The 20,000-nt window shown below is 38.0% G+C and overlaps 1 protein-coding gene across 3 annotated transcripts in view; it reads left to right on the forward strand.

Annotated features, from left to right (window-relative positions):
• Positions 1-20,000, forward strand: part of rgs7a (regulator of G protein signaling 7a) — a 61,878-nt gene that overhangs the window by 41,768 nt on the left and 110 nt on the right. For 2 of the 3 annotated variants that reach the window (XM_058398546.1, XM_058398547.1), the window contains 12 exons: positions 1,296-1,360; positions 2,404-2,480; positions 3,857-3,938; positions 6,574-6,648; positions 8,518-8,616; positions 11,657-11,718; positions 12,716-12,826; positions 13,184-13,309; positions 13,575-13,761; positions 14,166-14,255; positions 19,087-19,126; positions 19,381-20,000. The exon at positions 19,381-20,000 is cut by the window's right edge and continues 109 nt beyond it. In XM_058398546.1, coding sequence (XP_058254529.1) covers positions 1,296-1,360; positions 2,404-2,480; positions 3,857-3,938; positions 6,574-6,648; positions 8,518-8,616; positions 11,657-11,718; positions 12,716-12,826; positions 13,184-13,309; positions 13,575-13,761; positions 14,166-14,255; positions 19,087-19,107 — 995 coding nt within the window. In that variant the 3' untranslated portion in view covers positions 19,108-19,126; positions 19,381-20,000. The remainder of the gene's footprint in view (positions 1-1,295; positions 1,361-2,403; positions 2,481-3,856; positions 3,939-6,573; positions 6,649-8,517; positions 8,617-11,656; positions 11,719-12,715; positions 12,827-13,183; positions 13,310-13,574; positions 13,762-14,165; positions 14,256-19,086; positions 19,127-19,380) is intronic. The other variant, XM_058398545.1, reaches the window with a different exon arrangement.

Consider the following 20,000-nt stretch of genomic DNA (forward strand, 5'->3'; position numbering starts at 1 on the left):
GCAAACCCAACTAAAATTTGCCCTCTTTCTAAAAGTTGTGAGGAAACTCGCGTCCCACGCTTGTGTGGATGGTCATCCGTACGGTGTTAACACGGCTCATTTACACTTAGTGACGCCTACAAAATTCTATATATGGACAAGATCACTGCAAGCTGGAGAGCAAAATGAACATAATACTGAAAAAATACTGAAAAGTTATTTTAGAAGTTATGGATTAATATAGGGATGGATAGGACAGGTGGACGGACAGACAGACAGATGGATGGATGGATGGATGGACGGATGGTTGGAAGGGCAAATGGATGGATGGACGGACAGATGGATGGATGGATGGATGGACTCACGAATGGATTGATGGATGGATGGATGGATAGATGGATGAATGGATTGACTGATGGAAGGATGGAATGACGAACAGATGGATGGATGGATGGATGGATGGATTGACTGATGGAAGGATGGAATGACTAACAGATGGATGGATGCATGGATGGAAGGACTGACTGATGGACGGATGGACGGATGGACAGATGGACGGACGGAAGGATGGACGGGTGGACAGGTTGTTTTGTGGATGTTCTGCAATACTATGAATAATTCTATGAAATAAAATGGAATTGTCACCAGGTTGCTGTGTGTGTGTGAGTGAGTGAGTGAGTGAGTGAGTGAGTGAGTGAGTGAGTGAGTGAGTCACTCAAAAGAGGAATAAAAGTCTTTACGCTGGAACAGGAACAGATTGATTTTTGGGAGTTTGTTGTATGAAACTCTTCTTGATCATCAGCTCATTGTTAATTATTTTCCTGGAACACCATGCTGCTAAGTGTTTTATTATTTAATTATACTTATACTGTGGAAGTGTTTTATTATTGCCATGTCATACTCCTAATCGGAACTGAGCTCTGTGTCTAAAGTGTGTGTGTGTGTGTGTTTGTGTGTGTGTGAGAGAGAGAGAGAGAGAGACTTAGCCTTCTATCTATGCTAATACAAGATTAATCAAATCTCTCCAGATGGTCACAGATCAGCTGGATATGGAAGTGTGTATGCAAGCAAGTGTGTGTGTGTGTGTGTTTGCACCATCTGTGTGTTCTTAGTTCACAGGACACACAAGCTCAGGTCACTGTAAATTTGCGCAGCCCGTTCGGGGAAGAGTGTGTATCGTACGACGTGTTCGAGGAAATGTGTGAAAAGTCTGAATGCTACTGAAACCCGTCAAGTGTGTAAAGCATCAGTGGCACCTCTGAATGTGTGTGTGTGTGTTTACTGTAATTCTCACCTCTCTGTATCTCATCATGCAGCTGTGTACCTCTGCAAACGAACGATGCAAAACAAAGCTCGTCTGGAGCTGGCCGACTACGAGGCAGTAAGAAATCACCGCATTCACACTGACGTTTTCTGAATGAATGAATCTCCGGCGTTAGAAAACCATCAGCAATGCATGAAGTCGGAAACTTTTAACCGTAATCACGATCACAAAGCTGCAAAAAAACACTCAAATCTTTACTTTCCAATCTAGAAAAGATATAAAATATTTAGTATTAATATGTTTGACGTAAACACGAAGCTTGTCGCCATGGTAACAGCATAGAATCACATTATCACTGATTTATTTCAGTTGCTCATTCTACGTCTAGACACCCAACATTCCGTACTTTATTCTTTACTAATCTAACCCAACTAACTAACTAACTAACTAACTAACTAACTAACTAACTAACTAACTAACTAACTAACTAACTAAGTTGAAAAATGAAAAAAAAATGAAAGTGAGCTATGTATATTATTTATTTATGAGTTATTCATGACATTACATCATGTCTTCTCTCTCTCTTTTATTAAACATTCAGCTTTTAAAGCTAACTATATTCTTCTAGACAATCTGTTTGTCTTCTCTCTCTCTCTCTCTCTCTCTCTCTCTCTCTCTCTCTCTCTCCCTCCTTCTCTCTCTCTCTCTCTCCCCCTTTCTCTTTCTCTCCATCTCTCCCTTTCTATCTATCTCTGCATCCCTCTCTCTCTCTCTCTCCCCCTCCCCCTTTCTCTACCTCTCCCTCTTTCTTTCTCTCTCCCTGTCTTTATCCCTCTCACGCCCCCTCCCTCCCCCCTTTCTCTCCATCCCTCCCTCTCCATCTCTCCCTCTCACTCTATCTCTGCATCCCTCCTGCTCCATTTCTCCCTCTCCCTCTCTCTCTTTCTCTCTCTCTCCCTCCCTCCCCCTTTCTCCACCTCTCCCTCTTTCTTTCTCTCTCTCCCTGTCTTTATCCCTCTCATGCCCCCCCTCCCCCCCTTTCTCTCCATCCCTCCCTCTCCATCTCTCTCTCTCTCTCTCTCTCTCTCTCTCTTTCTCTCTCTCTCTCGCTCTCTCTATCTCTCCCTCTCTCCCTCCCTCTCTCTCTCTCTGTAATGCAGGAGAGTTTAGCACGGCTCCAGCGTGCCTTCGCCAGGAAATGGGAGTTCATCTTTATGCAAGCAGAAGCGCAAGCTAAGTGGGTGTTAACCTCTTAACCTAACTTAGAGGTTAGAAGGTCAGAGGTCAGGCTTGTTTGCATGATAATTGACGATGTCACACTTTCAGGTCAATCAGGTCCAAAAAATCAGCTTTAATCTTCTTTTATTTTTCCAGCTACTGAATATATTCTCTTAGAGCTTCCAAGTCCTTATAAAATAATAAGAATAATTATTCAATAATTAGCTTATATTCAGTAAAGCAAGCTGTAGTGTATGTTTTTCAATTAATGATCTTAACTTTAATTTATTCATTTTTATTCTCAGCAACAAATCAATGAAGTCAAATATATATTTTTTAAATTGCTTCATTAATGCACTTATTAATATTTAATACTTATTTAATATTTAATACTAATTGAAGCCATGTTTAATTAGTACACTTTGTAGTACTTGATTATAAACATTTGATTCCAAACCCTTAAATTAAACTTTTTTTTAGTGTAGTCAGAATTAGTTTTAAATTAAAATGTAAAACATTTAGTTACAGTTTAGTTTTGACTATAAAGAAATATCTAAATAAGAATGAGATTATTATGTGCTTTTAGTCAGAAGTGAAGTCAGAACTCAACAATCTTATAGATTGTTCTAGATAGTGTGTGTGAATATGTGTGTATGTTGATCTAAATACACAGATCAGGCATAACATTATGACCACTGAGAGGTGAAGTGAATAACACTGATGATCTCCTCATCATGGCACCTGTTAGTGGGTGGGATATATTAGGCAGCAAGTCAACATTCTGTCCTCAAAGTTGATGTTAGAAGCAGGAAAAATGGACAAGCGTAAGGATTTGAGCGAGTTTGACCATAAGGGACAAATTGTGATGGCTAGACCACTGGATCAGAGCATCTCCAAAACTGCAGCTCTTGTGGGGTGTTCCCGGTCTGCAGTGGTCAGTATCTATCAAAAGTATTCTTTAAGTCTTGTAAGCATCCTTTGAGTCCTGTAAACTGTGAGATGGATCCTCCACTGGCCCCACTTTAAGGGATCTGCTGGTAACATCTTGGTGCCAGATACCACAGTGGGGCTGTGAGTCCATGCCTCAGGGTCAGGGCTGTTTTGGCAGCAAAAGGGGGACTAACACAATATAATGCAGGTGGTCATAATGTTATGCCTGATTGGTGTATATATAGAGAGAGAGTAAAAGAATATACAGTATAACTGTTTAAAGTAAAGTTCTCATATGTGAGGCCTTGTTGATCTGACGTCGTTCCCTGAACGCTTTCTGATGCGATGTTTTCTCTGGTTTTTTTTTAGTCAGAAATTTAATTGCAAGGTTTATTCTGATGCAGTATTAGTAAACAGGAGTGATGTGGACATGATGATTAATTCAGTGTTGTCCTACCTGTCCAGAGTCGATAAGAAGAGGGACAAAATCGAGAGGAAAATCCTTGACAGTCAGGAAAGAGCTTTCTGGGACGTGCACAGACCGGTGGTAAGGGGACAACTGTGTATGTGTGTGTGTGTGTGTGTGTGTAGTATATCGTATAAGTTGAAAGAAAGTATGTTTAAGAAGAAGTATGTTTTAGAATTTAACCTTTTGTTTGTGTGTGTGTGTGTGTGTGTGTGAGGGAGTGTGTGTGTGTAGTGTAGTGGACAGGGGAAAGAGAGTATGTTTAAAAAAGAAATGTTTTAGCATTGTATTATTGTATGTTTTGTGTGTGTGTGCGTGTGTGTAGTGTACTGTACAAGGGGAAAGAAAGAAATATTATAGAATTTAGCATTGTGTTATTGTGTGTGTGTGTGTGTGTGTATAGTCGGAGCTCAGGGTTTAAGGTGTCAGACTGCTGATTGTAAGTTCAATATATGTGTGTGTGTATATATATGTATGTAAAGATAAATAAATGTTAGACTCAAAGTCCCAGAATGCACTGGAGCTCAAATTACGGCAGAGATTTGACTTTGCTAGTCTTCGATCGTGTTCCCTGTGGAATTAGCATTAAAGTTGAAACTTTGGAAGCTGTTGTGTTTGAGCAGTGTGTACAAATGAGGTGGTAAGGGAGTTGGACAGACTAGCGGACTAAAGCCCCGCTGCATCGTTGTCTTCAGCTAGAGATGAAGCGAGGGCTAAATCCCACTGCACCACTATGCGCGGGTATTCAGGCGGCATTGCGGGGAACGTTAAGAGAAACTATAACATCAGTAAAATACATTTAAGTTAAATCAGTGAACTTGTTTCAAATTTTATCGCTAGATCTCGGTTTAAATAGAAAGAGGAAGGTGCGAGTGTTTCGGGGTGAGCTCGAGGAGCGAGACCAGAGAGGCGTCGGCCGTGATCTCCTCGCTCTCCTCTGCACACGGGCTGCTGAGGGATGGGATTTGGCATCTAATGATTTTCTCTGCACAACACACAATGAGGTGTAATTTCCCCTCGGAATGTGCTGATCAGAGCAGAACCAGATGGCAGTAGAGGAAAAGCTTGTCGTTGAGCTGAAATTGCACATTTGCAGCTATTTGAGAAGCTGCACGGCTGCTCGCTCGCCACGGCTACGTCCTACATCAAGTTAAAGCTCTCTGCATTTCATTCACATTTATGTTAAAAATCCCAAATGACAGGATTTCTGACCTTGACTTTGACCTTGACATTAAAACAAATCCCTGCTTCTAGGTATATTGAAGCTCTGCCTCTATTTCATACCTCCTCAATGTGCTTACTAGAAATGCTAATGCACTCGAGATTGACTAAATGTATCGATCGGTTTTGTGGGTGTGGCTTACTGTGAATATCTCAAGTTCGTATGCTAACGATGCTAAGACAGGTGAACCCACTGATCTGGACAGGAGTCTAGTCTGTATGGATGATAGGGATGGATACTTTCTCTGACCTGTCAATCACAGTGAGAGTAGCCAATCCCGGGCTTCCGTGGGCTCGTGTATGCGGAAGAGGGCAGAAAGTGCTTTCCTTTATTGTGTCTGAAAGAAAGCACATGTTAGCTTTCAGTCAAGCTGGATGGTAGCTGTCGTGTGATTGGTCAAGCAGGCTGGTGGGTGGGGCTTATACAAGACCTGGAGAAAATGAGGAAAGAAAAAAACGATCATGAAATGAAACAAATGCTAAAACAAATAGAATTTGAAGTGTCTTGGTGCTGTTATTCTTTGGAAGCTGAAGGATTTCTGATATTAAAAATTAATCCATTTAAGATATTATTGATGTAATCAATAATATTTCATATCTTTAATGAAAATATTAAAAATAATTATTTACATTTGCCATTCATTTTAATTCCTGATTTCTAATTTTCAACACAAAAAGCTTCAGTTCTGATATTAAATATTAATTCTGACGACGGATTATTACAATTACCTTGATGTGTACATTAGTGCGATTTTCTTTTTCAGCCGAGCGAGTAGGTGGATGTTAGAGCGCTTTCTCCCTAATTAGCAAGCAGGAGATAATTTGGTTAATGAATAGACCACAACAGCTCAGGGCCATGATGTTCTCTCCTCTCGCATCTTTTTAACTCAGAAATTTATTAAAATCCAGTCTAATAACAAATCAAACGCCAGCCTGTGGGATGCACCTTTAGATAGACGTTTAGATTTAACCGACCACAGAACCGAGTCATGAGAAATTTTTTCTCCATCAGGGATTTAAGATGTTAGCAAGGACGATTTACTCTCCTCCTAATCAAAGCTGATAGACTGCACAACCACGCTGTTTGGATTTCTTTGTCCTGATTTGTTGACTCGTTTCGTATATTAAACTGACTCAATGTCCCTGTCATAGGAAAAGAGTGAATTGTGCTTCAGTGGCTTTTCATCATTAGGCTAACTTCACTAATCTCGGCTAATCTTTTAAGCCGGAGCTACCGCTGAAAGAGCCGAGTTTGCTGTCCATGTTCGTCCGGCGTACTTTTAATGTCCTGGATTTGAGAACAGTTTTCTTTCTTTTCTGTCACTTGATGATTGTTGATGTAAATGCTGTAATTTGTCCAAACACACACACACACACACACACTCCTATGAGGCTCTGGAATTCAACTAGATGATCATTTTGTGTGACAGTAAATTGTGCAAATCTGCATCTTAAAACGTGTGTGTGTGTGTGTGTGTGTGTGTCACTGTTTCAGCCAGGATGTGTCAACACGACAGAAGTGGATATCAAAAAGTCCTCCAGAATGAAGAATCCTCACAAAACAAGAAAGGTACTGAAGCAAATCATGAGTCATCTCAACACCAAGAACAGACCAAACAACCGAAATGAGACAATACTGAAACTAGAGTCCTGAAACTGATACTTCTGATACTGAATAGTCTTCATGTGGATGTAAAAAAAAAAAAAAGGGCAATTTTGCAGTTTCACCAGTGACATTTTGCTCATTTTTGCAAAGTATTTACTTTTGTGCTGTTTTTAAGTTTTTAATTATGTGCTGTATTTAGAATGATGTGGAAAATAAATAAGTTGAGATAAATCAATTAAGAAAAAATAATTACTCATTTATTCATTTATTTATTTTATTTTTTTGTTTTATTTTTTTTTGTGCAAGTAACTTTCATTTCCACATGTTGCTTTGTCACATTTCTGGCATGTGGATTTTAATTTTTTCTTTTTTTTTCTTTCTTTATTTATGTATTACATTTTTTTTCTTCATATTTTTTTAAAACTTACTATGTTATTCTTTTCCAAATGAGTTTTTTTTTTGTTACATTTTTTTCTTAAAATTTTTTAACCGACTATGTTAAATGTTTCCACATGATATTTCTTTCTTTCTTTCTTTCTTTCTTTCTTTCTTTCTTTCTTTCTTTCTTTCTTTCTATTTTTTTTTTTACATTTTTAACTTACTATGTTAATCTTTTCCACATGATATTTTTTGTTTACATTTTTTTCTTAACATTATTTGTTAATTCTTTGTTAATTCTATGCCAATTCTTTGCACATTATATTTTATTTTTCTTTCTTTCTTTTCTTTTTTTTTTTTTACATTTTTTTCTTAAATTTTTTTAACCATGTTAAATGTTTCTACATGATATTTCTTTCTTTCTTTCTTTCTTTCTTTCTTTCTTTCTTTCTTTCTTTATTATAATTTTTTTTACATTTTTTAAAACATTTTTTAACTTACTATGTTAATCTTTTCCACATGATATTTTTTGTTTACATTTTTTTCTTAAAATTATTTATTAATTCTTTGTTAATTCTATGCCAATTCTTTGCACATTATATTTTATTTTATTTTATTTATTTATTTATTTATTTTACATTTTTTTCTTAACATTTTTAACCTACTATGTTAATCTTTTCCACATTACATTTCTTTCTTTCTTTCTTTTCCATTTTTTAAAATATTTTTTTCAACTTACTATGTTATTCTTTTCCACATGATTTTTTTTCCTAATATTTTTTTTAACTTACATGTCAATCTTTCACGTGTAGGCCGAGTTTTTATCTCTCACACATGAATTTATTTTCATGCTAATTTTTCATTTTAATTTAACTTCTAATATTAAATTGCAAAAAAAACCCCTCAAAATAGACTCTCCGTCTTTTGGACCCCACCCTCTGTATGTACGAGGGTGAGTCATATAAAACCCTTTAAAGGGCGATGTAAATTAGAGAAAGCGAGTGTACACAGCTGTAATTTACGTGAGTCATCAGCAATCACTCACACAGTATCCTGCAGGCAGCCTGGACAGGCGACATGGACGGCCCCATACCGCGCATCACGCTGGTGCCACCATCAGGAACCTGCAGTTTGTGTGCTTGCCACATCCGGCGTACTCCCCAGATCTCTCGCCGACTGATTCTGATGTTTTTGGACCACCAAAGGAGACATTGGGAGGAAAGATCTTCCGGTCGGATGAAGAGATGCAACAGATGGTGCATCGGTGGCTGCTGCACAAGCAGAACACTTTATTGAACAAAATGTTTAGCAAAATGATGAATTTTAAGAGAACGGTTCAAAAAAAGAAGGGTTTTGTTCAACGTATCACTGGATATAGATGTTTCATGTTTCATGTGATTTAAATGAAGCACCAAATGAAGTTGAATTTAAAATGTGTTTTTTGTTCCTGTTTAGTCTGTATACGGCCTTCAGAATGATATCCGCAGTCACAGCCCCACCCACACGCCCGCCCCCGAGGCCAAGCAGCCAACCGTGGAGGAGCTTCAGGAACAGGTACAGGTTGTTAGTTATGTAGTTAGTAGGTTACATTAGGTTAGTGGTAGCAGGTAGGTTACTAGTATTATTTCAGTGGTAGTACGTAAGTAGCAGTATGTGTTAGCAGGTTGTAGGTTATAGTAGGCTAATGGTTCTAGGTTGTAGATTACAGTAAATTAGTAGTTGTAGGTTACAGTAGGTTAGTGGTTGTAGGTAGTAAGTAACAGTAGGTTAGTGGTTGTAGGTAGTAAGTAACAGTAGGTTAGTGGTTGAAGGTTGTAGGTTACAGTAAATTAGTGGGTGTAGGTAGTAAGGTATAGTAGGTTAATGGTTGTAGGTTACAGTAGGTTAGTGGTTGTAGGTAGTAAGTTACAATAGGTTAGTGGTTGAAGGTTGTAGATTACAGTAAATTAGTGGTTGTAGGTTACAATAGGTTAGTGGTTGAAGGTTGTAGGTTACAGTAGGTTAGTGGTAGTAGGCAGTAAGTTACAATAGGTTAGTGGTTGAAGGTTGTAGGTTACAGTAGGTTAGTGGTAGTAGGCAGTAAGTTACAATAGGTTAGTGGTTGAAGGTTGTAGATTACAGTAAATTAGTGGTTGTAGGTTACAATAGGTTAGTGGTTGAAGGTTGTAGATTACAGTAAATTAGTGGTTGTAGGTTACAATAGGTTAGTGGTTGAAGGTTGTAGATTACAGTAAATTAGTGGTTGTAGGTTACAATAGGTTAGTGGTTGAAGGTTGTAGATTACAGTAGGTTAGTGGTAGTAGGCAGTAAGTTACAATAGGTTAGTGGTTGAAGGTTGTAGATTACAGTAAATTAGTGGTTGTAGGTTACAATAGGTGAGTGGTTGAAGGTTGTAGGTTACAGTAGGTTAGTGGTAGTAGGCAGTAAGTTACAATAGGTTAGTGGTTGAAGGTTGTAGGTTACAGTAAATTAGTGGTTGTAGGTAGTAAGGTATAGGTCAGCGGTTGTAGGTTACAGTAGGTTAGTGGTTGTAGGCAGTAAGTTACAATAAGTTAGTGGTTCTAGGTTGTAGATTACAGTAAATTAGTGGTTGTAGGTTACAATAGGTTCGTGGTTGAAGGTTGTAGGTTACAGTAAATTAGTGGTTGTAGGTAGTAAGGTATAGAAGGTTAAGGGTTGGAGGTTACAATAGGTTAGTGGTTCTAGGTTTTAGTTTACATTAGGTTAGTGGTTCTAGGTTTTAGTTTACATTAGGTTAGTGGTTCTAGGTTTTAGTTTACATTAGGTTAGTGGTTGTAGGTTGTAGTTTACAGTAAATTAGTGGTTGTAAGTAGTAATGTACAGTAGGTTATTGGTTGTAGATTACAGTAGGTTAGAGGTTGTAGATTACAGTAGGTTAGTGGTTATAGGTTGTAGGTTACACTAGGTTAGTGGTTATAGGTTGTAGATTACAGTAGGTTAGAGGTTGTAGGTTACAGTAGGTTAGTGGTTATAGGTTGTAGATTACAGTAGGTTAGAGGTTGTAGGTTACAGTAGGTTAGTGGTTATAGGTTGTAGATTACAGTAGGTTAGAGGTTGTAGGTTACAGTAGGTTAGTGGTTATAGGTTGTAGATTACAGTAGGTTAGAGGTTGTAGGTTACAGTAGGTTAGTGGTTATAGGTTGTAGATTACAGTAGGTTAGAGGTTGTAGGTTACAGTAGGTTAGTGGTTGTAGGTTACACTAGGTTAGTGGTTATAGGTTGTAGATTACAGTAGGTTAGAGGTTGTAGGTTACAGTAGGTTAGTGGTTATAGGTTGTAGATTACGGTAGGTTAGAGGTTGTAGGTTACAGTAGGTTAGAGGTTGTAGATTACAGTAGGTTAGAGGTTGTAGGTTGTAGGTTACACTAGGATAGTGGTTAGAGGTTGTAGATTACAGTAGGTTAGAGGTTGTAGGTTACAGTAGGTTAGTGGTTATAGGTTGTAGATTACAGTAGGTTAGAGGTTGTAGGTTACAGTAGGTTAGAGGTTGTAGATTACAGTAGGTTAGAGGTTGTAGGTTGTAGGTTACACTAGGATAGTGGTTAGAGGTTGTAGATTACAGTAGGTTAGAGGTTGTAGGTTACAGTAGGTTAGTGGTTATAGGTTGTAGATTACAGTAGGTTAGAGGTTGTAGGTTACAGTAGGTTAGTGGTTATAGGTTGTAGATTACAGTAGGTTAGAGGTTGTAGGTTACAGTAGGTTAGTGGTTATAGGTTGTAGATTACAGTAGGTTAGAGGTTGTAGGTTACAGTAGGTTAGTGGTTATAGGTTGTAGATTACAGTAGGTTAGAGGTTGTAGGTTACAGTAGGTTAGTGGTTATAGGTTGTAGATTACAGTAGGTTAGAGGTTGTAGGTTACAGTAGGTTAGTGGTTGTAGGTTGTAGGTTACAGTAAATTAGTGGTTGTAGGTTATAGATTACAGTAAATTAGTAGTTGTAGATTACAGTAGGTTAGTGGTAGTAGGCAGTAAGTTACAGTAGGTTAGTGGTTACAGGCTGTAGATTACAGTAAATTAGTGCTTGTAGGTTACAGTAAGTTAGTGGTAGTAGGTAGTAGGTTATAGAAGGTTAGAGGTAGTAGGTTATAGTAGGTTAGTGATAGCAAGTTGTAGGTTACAGTGAATTAGTGGTTGTAGGTTACAGTAGGTTAGTGGTAGTAGGTTAGTAAGTAGCCTTTATAACCTACAACCCTACTGGTTGTAGGTTAGTGGTAGTAGGTTGTAGGTTACAGTTAATTACTGGTTGTAGGTTAGAGTAGGTCAGTAGTAGTAGGTAGTAGGTTACAATTGCTCTGTTGTTCTGATTCTTGATCATTTCTTTTCTACATTAACAAACTCTCGGATGCTAAACTGAGCTGTCCGGTTGATGTATCAGCGCACACTCGCTGGCTGGATGCCAAAATAAAAGACCTTCTAGGTTTATAAGGAGGATTCTAAAGGTCTAAATAAAAATCTAATATAATACATATACAGTTCTGTAGAGCTGCATTTCACTGACTTTTACAAACACACACACACACACACACAGAGAGTAAACTTCACGATGAACCCCTTGCGCCTTACTGTCTTTTCAGATCAAATTCTGGCAGGCACAGTTAGACAGACATCGACTGAAGATGTCCAAAGTTGCAGAGGGGTAAGTGCATGTGTGTGTGTGTGTGTGTGTGTGTGTGTGCATGCACTTTTATGTGTGTGTGTCTATTTCGATCGACCCTTTGATCCTCATTACTGTACAGTGCTTAAACCTCCTTGTGTTTTTCCTATTGATCTCGTTAATGAGCCGTGTGTTCACGAGCGCCACTGTAAGACAAGCATTATCTCTCCGGATTTATGATGAAGTGCTTTTAACGAGTCTGCGCTAGATCTTTATACTGACATATCGACCTGTGGAGAGCAGACTGCGATACCTAAAGCATACAGCTGCGGTTTATTTATATCTTTCATATTCCGTAATGGATAAATTGCAGGTTTTATTGCCAGCACAGCATCTTCGTGGTGCTGCCTTCCTGTTCCTCTGATAACAAATTGCTTTATTGCAAACCCACTAATGAGGGATTTCCTCAAATTATCCCAGCAATGCATTACCTTGGTTATTGGCAAAGTGGCTTTGTGCTTATACTTCACTTCCAGTTCCAATTTCTTTTCCCTCCGTTGGATATCCAGAAGTCCTTGAAGTGCTCCTTTAAAGAGACTGGAAACTTAGAACAGAACAGAACAGAACAGAACAGAACAGAACAGAACAGAACAGAAAAGAAAAGAAAAGAAAAGAAAAGAAAAGAAAAGAAAAGAAAAGAAAAGAAAAGAAAAGAAAAGAAAAGAAAAGAAAAGAAAAGAAAAGAAAAGAATAAAACTGATCAGTGAAACTGATACTTAACTAATTAAACAATCTCAATGATGATTTATGTTTTTTTCTAAAATTAAAAATTAAAAATTTATGAATAAATACAGATACAGATAATAAATATTATTTGTATAAATTAATATTAATACTTATACAACTAACAATAGCAATATTTTTTATTAGTATTAGTTTTTATCACATAATTATTTATTTATTTATTTATTTGAATGTATTATTATTCTATTTTTATTTATTTCTTGTGACATCATAATTGTTTTTGTTGTTGTCGTAGCTTATTAGGCTACACTGAACAGTATGCAGATTACGATCCTTTCCTCTCAACGCCTGACCCCTCAAACCCGTGGATATCGGATGACACGACCTTCTGGGAGCTGGAGGCGAGGTGTGCATCACATACTCACATACACACAACACACCCACACACTCCTACACCCACACACACACACACAACACACCCACACACTCCTACACCCACACACACACACACAACACCCACACACTCCTACACCCACACACACACACAACACACCCACACACTCCTACACCCACAACACACCCACACACTCCTACACCCACACACACACACAACACACCCACACACTCCTACACCCACACACACACACAACACACCCACACACTCCTATACCCACACACACACACAAACACACACACATATATGTACATGCATACACTCAGTCATAAATACGTGGTGCATGAGGTACGTGTGTGTGTGTTGCAGTAAGGAGCCGACACAGAGCAGAGTGAAGCGCTGGGGTTTCGGGATGGATGAGGTGCTGAAAGATCCTGCAGGGAGAGAGCAGTTCCTCAAATTCCTTGAGTCTGAGTTCAGCTCAGAAAACCTCAGGTAGTGCAGGCGCCCCCTGCTGGTGTGTGTGTGACTTTGGAAAGGCAGAATGTTGTAGAATGTATGTAAATAGGTATGAGAAATAAAATAAAATGAAAGAAAGAAAGAAAGAAAGAAAGAAAGAAAGAAAGAAAGAAAGAAAGAAAGAAAGAAAGAAAGAAAGAAAGAAAGAAAGAAAAATAAATAAAACTATTATTGTAGAAAATGCGCTAGCTCTTTTCCATCATTCCTCGTCTCACATCTCTTCTTTCCCTCTCTCTTTCAGGTTCTGGTTGGCTGTGCAGGAGCTGAAGAAGAGGCCCATTAAGGAGGTGCCGTCTCGCGTGCAGGAAATTTGGCAAGAGTTTCTGGCTTCCGGGGCTCCCAGCGCCATCAATGTGGATTCCAAGAGCTACGACAAAACCACACAGAATGTCAAGGACCCCGGGCGCTACGCTTTCGAGGACGCACAGGTGCACAGAGCGCTGCGTCTGACTGCGACTCTTAGAAGTCTAGAATATTTCAGTGATCGTGTTCCAAGATCATTTATCTGAAAAGATTCATTCAGCTTTAAAACCAATCTAAAAACTATATTAAAAAAAAAACAAATTTTTAATTGCATTTCATTAGAATAATCAGTTTGTATCTTTACAGGAAACAAAAATAAAATAAAATCAATACAAATGTTGCATGTTAAAATACAAATCTATTACAATAAAATAGAATTAAGAATAAAGATGATGAATAAAACGATTTGGTTGAAGTGGACATCCGTTACTCAGGAGGAACATGAGAGTAAAATTAGTGATCAGTTCAGTACAACAAGTTACACTACAATGTGTGTGTGTGTGTGTGTGTGTGTGTGTGTGTGTTTCAGGAACACATTTATAAGTTAATGAAGAGTGACTCGTACAGCCGTTTCATCAGATCCAGTGCCTACCAGGAGCTCCTGCAGGCCAAAAAGAAGGTAAGACACAACTAATCCACAACTTTACTAATGATAACTCACAACAGTTCTACAACTAATCCACAACTTTACTAATGATAACTCACAACAGTTCTACAACTAATCCACAACTTTACTAATGATAACTCACAACAGTTCTACAACTAATCCACAACTTTACTAATGATAACTCACAACAGTTCTACAACTAATCCACAACTTTACTAATGATAACTCACAACAGTTCTACTACTAATCCACAACTTTACTAATGATAACTCACAACAGTTCTACAACTAATCCACAACTTTACTAATGATAACTCACAACAGTTCTACTACTAATCCACAACTTTACTAATGCTAACTCACAACAGTTCTACAACTAATCCACAACTTTACTAATGATAACTCACAACAGTTCTACAACTAATCCACAACTTTACTAATGATAACTCACAACAGTTCTACTACTAATCCACAACTTTACTAATGATAACTCACAACAGTTCTACAACTAATCCACAACTTTACTAATGATAACTCACAACAGTTCTACAACTAATCCACAACTTTACTAATGATAACTCACAACAGTTCTACAACTAATCCACAACTTTACTAATGATAACTCACAACAGTTCTACAACTAATCCACAACTTTACTAATGATAACTCACAACAGTTCTACAACTAATCCACAACTTTACTAATGATAACTCACAACAGTTCTACTACTAATCCACAACTTTACTAATGATAACTCACAACAGTTCTACAACTAATCCACAACTTTACTAATGATAACTCACAACAGTTCTACTACTAATCCACAACTTTACTAATGCTAACTCACAACAGTTCTACAACTAATCCACAACTTTACTAATGATAACTCACAACAGTTCTACAACTAATCCACAACTTTACTAATGATAACTCACAACAGTTCTACAACTAATCCACAACTTTACTAATGATAACTCACAACAGTTCTACAACTAATCCACAACTTTACTAATGATAACTCACAACAGTTCTACTACTAATCCACAACTTTACTAATGCTAACTCACAACAGTTCTACAACTAATCCACAACTTTACTAATGATAACTCACAACAGTTCTACAACTAATCCACAACTTTACTAATGATAACTCACAACAGTTCTACAACTAATCCACAACTTTACTAATGATAACTCACAACAGTTCTACTACTAATCCACAACTTTACTAATGCTAACTCACAACAGTTCTACAACTAATCCACAACTTTACTAATGCTAACTCACAACAGTTCTACAACTAATCCACAACTTTACTAATGCTAACTCACAACAGTTCTACAACTAATCCACAACTTTACTAATGATAACTCACAACAGTTCTACAACTAATCCACAACTTTACTAATGCTAACTCACAACAGTTCTACAACTAATCCACAACTTTACTAATGATAACTCACAACAGTTCTACTACTAATTCACAACTTTACTAATGATAACTCACAACAGTTCTACAACTAATCCACAACTTTACTAATGATAACTCACAACAGTTCTACAACTAATCCACAACTTTACTAATGCTAACTCACAACAGTTCTACAACTAATCCACAACTTTACTAATGATAACTCACAACAGTTCTACTACTAATTCACAACTTTACTAATGATAACTCACAACAGTTCTACAACTAATCCACAACTTTACTAATGATAACTCACAACAGTTCTACAACTAATCCACAACTTTACTAATGATAACTCACAACAGTTCTACAACTAATCCACAACTTTACTAATGATAACTCACAACAGTTCTACAACTAATCCACAACTTTACTAATGATAACTCACAACAGTTCTACAACTAATCCACAAAATCCTTTTTAACAAAACCATCTAGATAGATCTAGATACACAGTAGCATTGTCTATAAGGCACAGCAATGACTGTGGGAAGGTAGTGCAGAAACACGCAAGACTGTCGACTAGACTAAAAGTGCTTATCAGATATACTACAACTATTTCAGATCTGTTACAGATTCTTACAAAAAATACTAAAACTGTCCATCAACGATACAACTACAACAAAACTACACCAGAACTATTGAATTTACTACAACTACAACAAAACTACACCAGAACTATTGAATTTACTACAACCACAACAAAACTACACCAGAACTATTGAATTTACTACAACTACAACAAAACTACACCAGAACTATTTATTTACCTACAACTACAACAAAACTACACCAAAACATTTTTTTGTTTAAACACTTTTATGTGAATTTGATTTGTCCATGAAAAGCAAACGTCAGAAGTGGAATTTGTTGTCATGATGATAGAAAAGGCATTCATCACTCAGAACACCAATCCTGCGAATTCGGAAAAAAATAACCTTCATAACCTACTGGTGCTCCGGTGTAAATTTGCTACCGAATATAAACCTAGACCTGATCGACTTCAGCTCCTATCATCTGCGTGGATTACTGCCTGTTATATCTGAAACATCCTGTGTAGAATAAACTCGCTATGTTTCTGGAGTTTATCAGACATCCTTCTCCACAGAGACTTCTGGAAGAGCATGAGAGCCTCCATCAGAAACACATCCTTATGGTGGTTCACTCACTCAGGCACTAAGAGCTCCTTCCAGGACACTGAGTCAAAACCAGTTGCTTTATTTTACTAGCTTTAACTAAAGTACAGAAATTAAGAGTAATTATTAAATATATATAATATAATATATTAATATATATAGAGAGAAAGAGAGTGAGAGAGAGAGAGAGAGAGAGAGAGAGAGAGAGAGAATGCTGCAGTGATTACAAGTGTCCAGAGTTTACTATACCTCATAATTCCATACCTATTTATCCACTATACAACTACTAATCCCCAACTATGTATCTACTATACTACAACTAATTTGCTGGTATCCATGATACTACCACTTACCCTTTTAATACTACAACTAAACTACAACTCTTTATTGACTATACTAGAACTAGTCAGAAACCATGTGTCCACTATGTCCACACTGTTTAACTCTTTATTGGCTATACTAAAAAAATAATCTCTACACCATAGTACAAGTACAGTGGAAACTCAGCATACAGATGTCCTCCCTTATGAATTTTCGCCTTAAGAATTGAAATGTTGCAAACAATTTGCATCGGCATACGAAGCATTTTCGGCATACGAATGAATCGATCCGAACGCCAGCTAAGTTGCGCGTACGTCCGGGAGCCGTTCAAAACTTGTTAGCATCAGTGGAAAGCCAAGCGAAGCCAATTTATGAATTTTACAAGTGTTTTTCAGTCAGTGAAAGCCATTTCAAAAGAGTCAACCCACGATACCAACGTTGCCTTCAGCATGCGTTCAAAAGCTAGGTGATTTTTTGGGTGTTTTTTTGTTGACAGATTAGTGGCGTGGGTGATCTGTTCTATTTTTAGCCCAAGCTTGGTGGCACGACTTCCTGTGAGGAGCCTTGACATGGAATGCTTGGCTTGGGTCAGTTCTTTGTAAGCAGCCGTACAGTTTACATACGCTTCGTATTGGGAATATCGGTCATATTTTTGGGCGGCTGGGACGGATTATCTGCATTTACATTATTTCTGATGAGAAAATTCATTTCACAATACATTTAAGAACTCGCCTCCAGAACCAATTCAGTTCATATGCCAAGGTTCCACTCTAATTCACATTTGTTTGATACACAACACTACCACCAATCTACAATCTGCTACTACAACTGAACTACAACTATTTATTTTGGATAAAAAGTCACGCAAAAATCACTCATCTTCAACCACCTGTCAATCCATCTAGTTATACAACAACTTCACTACGTATGTAACAGCAATATCTCACCTAATCCACAACAATTTAACAACATCACCACAGTTAATGTAGCTTTTTATAACAAAAGTTGCACTAGCCAAACGTCCTGGTGAAGTCCAAATTCTAACGTATTTCTATGAGTATGTGGATATTTGATCCTCATAAAGACACACACACACATACACACACGTCTGTTTCTTGTCTTTACTCTGTCTATTTTTTGATTTATGCTAATTGAAGTCTGGGAACGTTCAAGACCGCAGAACCTCATTTGAAAAATTTGCTCGTAATGTGGTAAGTCAGCGTGCTCCTCCCAACAACCGCTCAGCTAACCAATAATGTTAAACCTGCTCCCGGATAGGTGACCCGTATCTGCTGACCTTGCCCCTGAACATCTCTGATGTCACATTCATTCTGTGATGAGACAGTTTTTGTCGTTTCTCTTGTCTTCCTACCCTCTCCTGTAAAATGTGCGTCTGATTTCTCTGCATGTTGGACTTTTTCCCTGCTGAAGAAACCACAGAGACCAAAATGAGTTCTTAATTACTCTCTCTCTCTCTCTCTTTCTCTCTCTCTCTCTCTCTCTCTCTCTCTCTTTCTGTCTCTCTGTCTTTTTTCTGTTTCTCTGTCTGTCTCTCTCTCTCTCTCTCTCTCTCTCTCTCTCTTTGACTCTTTCTCTGGCTTTCTTTCTTTCTTTCTTTCTTTCTTTCTTTCTTTCTTTCTCTCTCTCTCCTCTCTCAATTTCTGTCGCTCTGTCTCTCTCTCTAACTCTGTCTCTCTTTCTTTCTTTCTGGCTCTCTGTCCCTCTCTCTCTGGCTCTCTGTCTTGCTCTCTGTCTCCCTCTCTCTCTCTGTCTAAATCTCTGTCTCTTTTTCTCTCTCTCTCTGTCTCTCTCTCTATCTCTGGCTCTCTGCCTTGCTCTCGGTCTCAAACTCTGTCTCTCTCTCTGGCTCTCTGCCTTCCTCTCTCTCTCTCTCTCTCTCTCTCTCTCTCTCCACAGAAAAGTAAGAACTTGTTTTGAAGGACAGCAATGCTTCCAGGTAAAGTAAATCATTTCCCATCATCCACATGTAGTGGTGGTGTGATGTGGCCCATCGTGAAGCAGGAACACTGTTACCACCCCAGAGTTGATCATTTTCCAACACCACTTCCAACAGTGTTTCATTCCTCATCAAAAAAAAAGCCAAAATAGCACATGATCCGTTCGTCCGACTCGACTCTCACTTTCTGGATTTCACTTAGTTGTGTTTTCTTTTTCTCTCACGTTTCCCTTTCCCATTGTGTTTCTCTCCAGGGGAAATCTCTGGCGTCTAAGAGACTGCCTGCCGTCTGAGCCTCGGAGAACCAACCTGGGACGAGGACTCTGCCCCTTCATCCCTGCCGTTTGATTGGTGCGGACACTGAGTTGTTGACCAATCACGTGCATGTTCAACGGACTGAGTTTTTACATCACTCTAAACTTGCTTTGTGACTCTTAACTGCCTCGTACGAGAGGCAAACAAAACAGGCATGGCCTTTCAGGAAGGAAGAATGCCTTGAATAAGAGAAACAAAGTCCAAGTTGTCTTCATTTCTTTGTCCACATGTAAAGTATAAAAATGATGTCAGATGCAAAAATAAACAAGTAAATAAATGAATAAATAAATGAATAAATATGACGACCTATGTGACAAAAAATGTAAAGCCAGACCTTTAAATAATAAACACGAGAACACTTTGTACACTTGTTCAGCTGCTTCTAGTCCAAGCGTTTCAGAGACGCAGAGTCAATGTCATCGTGATCACCTTCCATCTTATAGGCATTGATTTTATTGCACTATTAAACAAATATGTAGAAATTTTGCCTGTCACAATTAAAATGGCCGTGCAGCAGACGTTCGCTGGCCGTGTCTATCGTCTGGTCACTTCCTTTCGT

Source organism: Hemibagrus wyckioides, linkage group LG09 (genome assembly GCF_019097595.1).
Source record: "Hemibagrus wyckioides isolate EC202008001 linkage group LG09, SWU_Hwy_1.0, whole genome shotgun sequence".
In the NCBI taxonomy this organism is placed as follows: Eukaryota; Metazoa; Chordata; class Actinopteri; order Siluriformes; family Bagridae; genus Hemibagrus; species Hemibagrus wyckioides.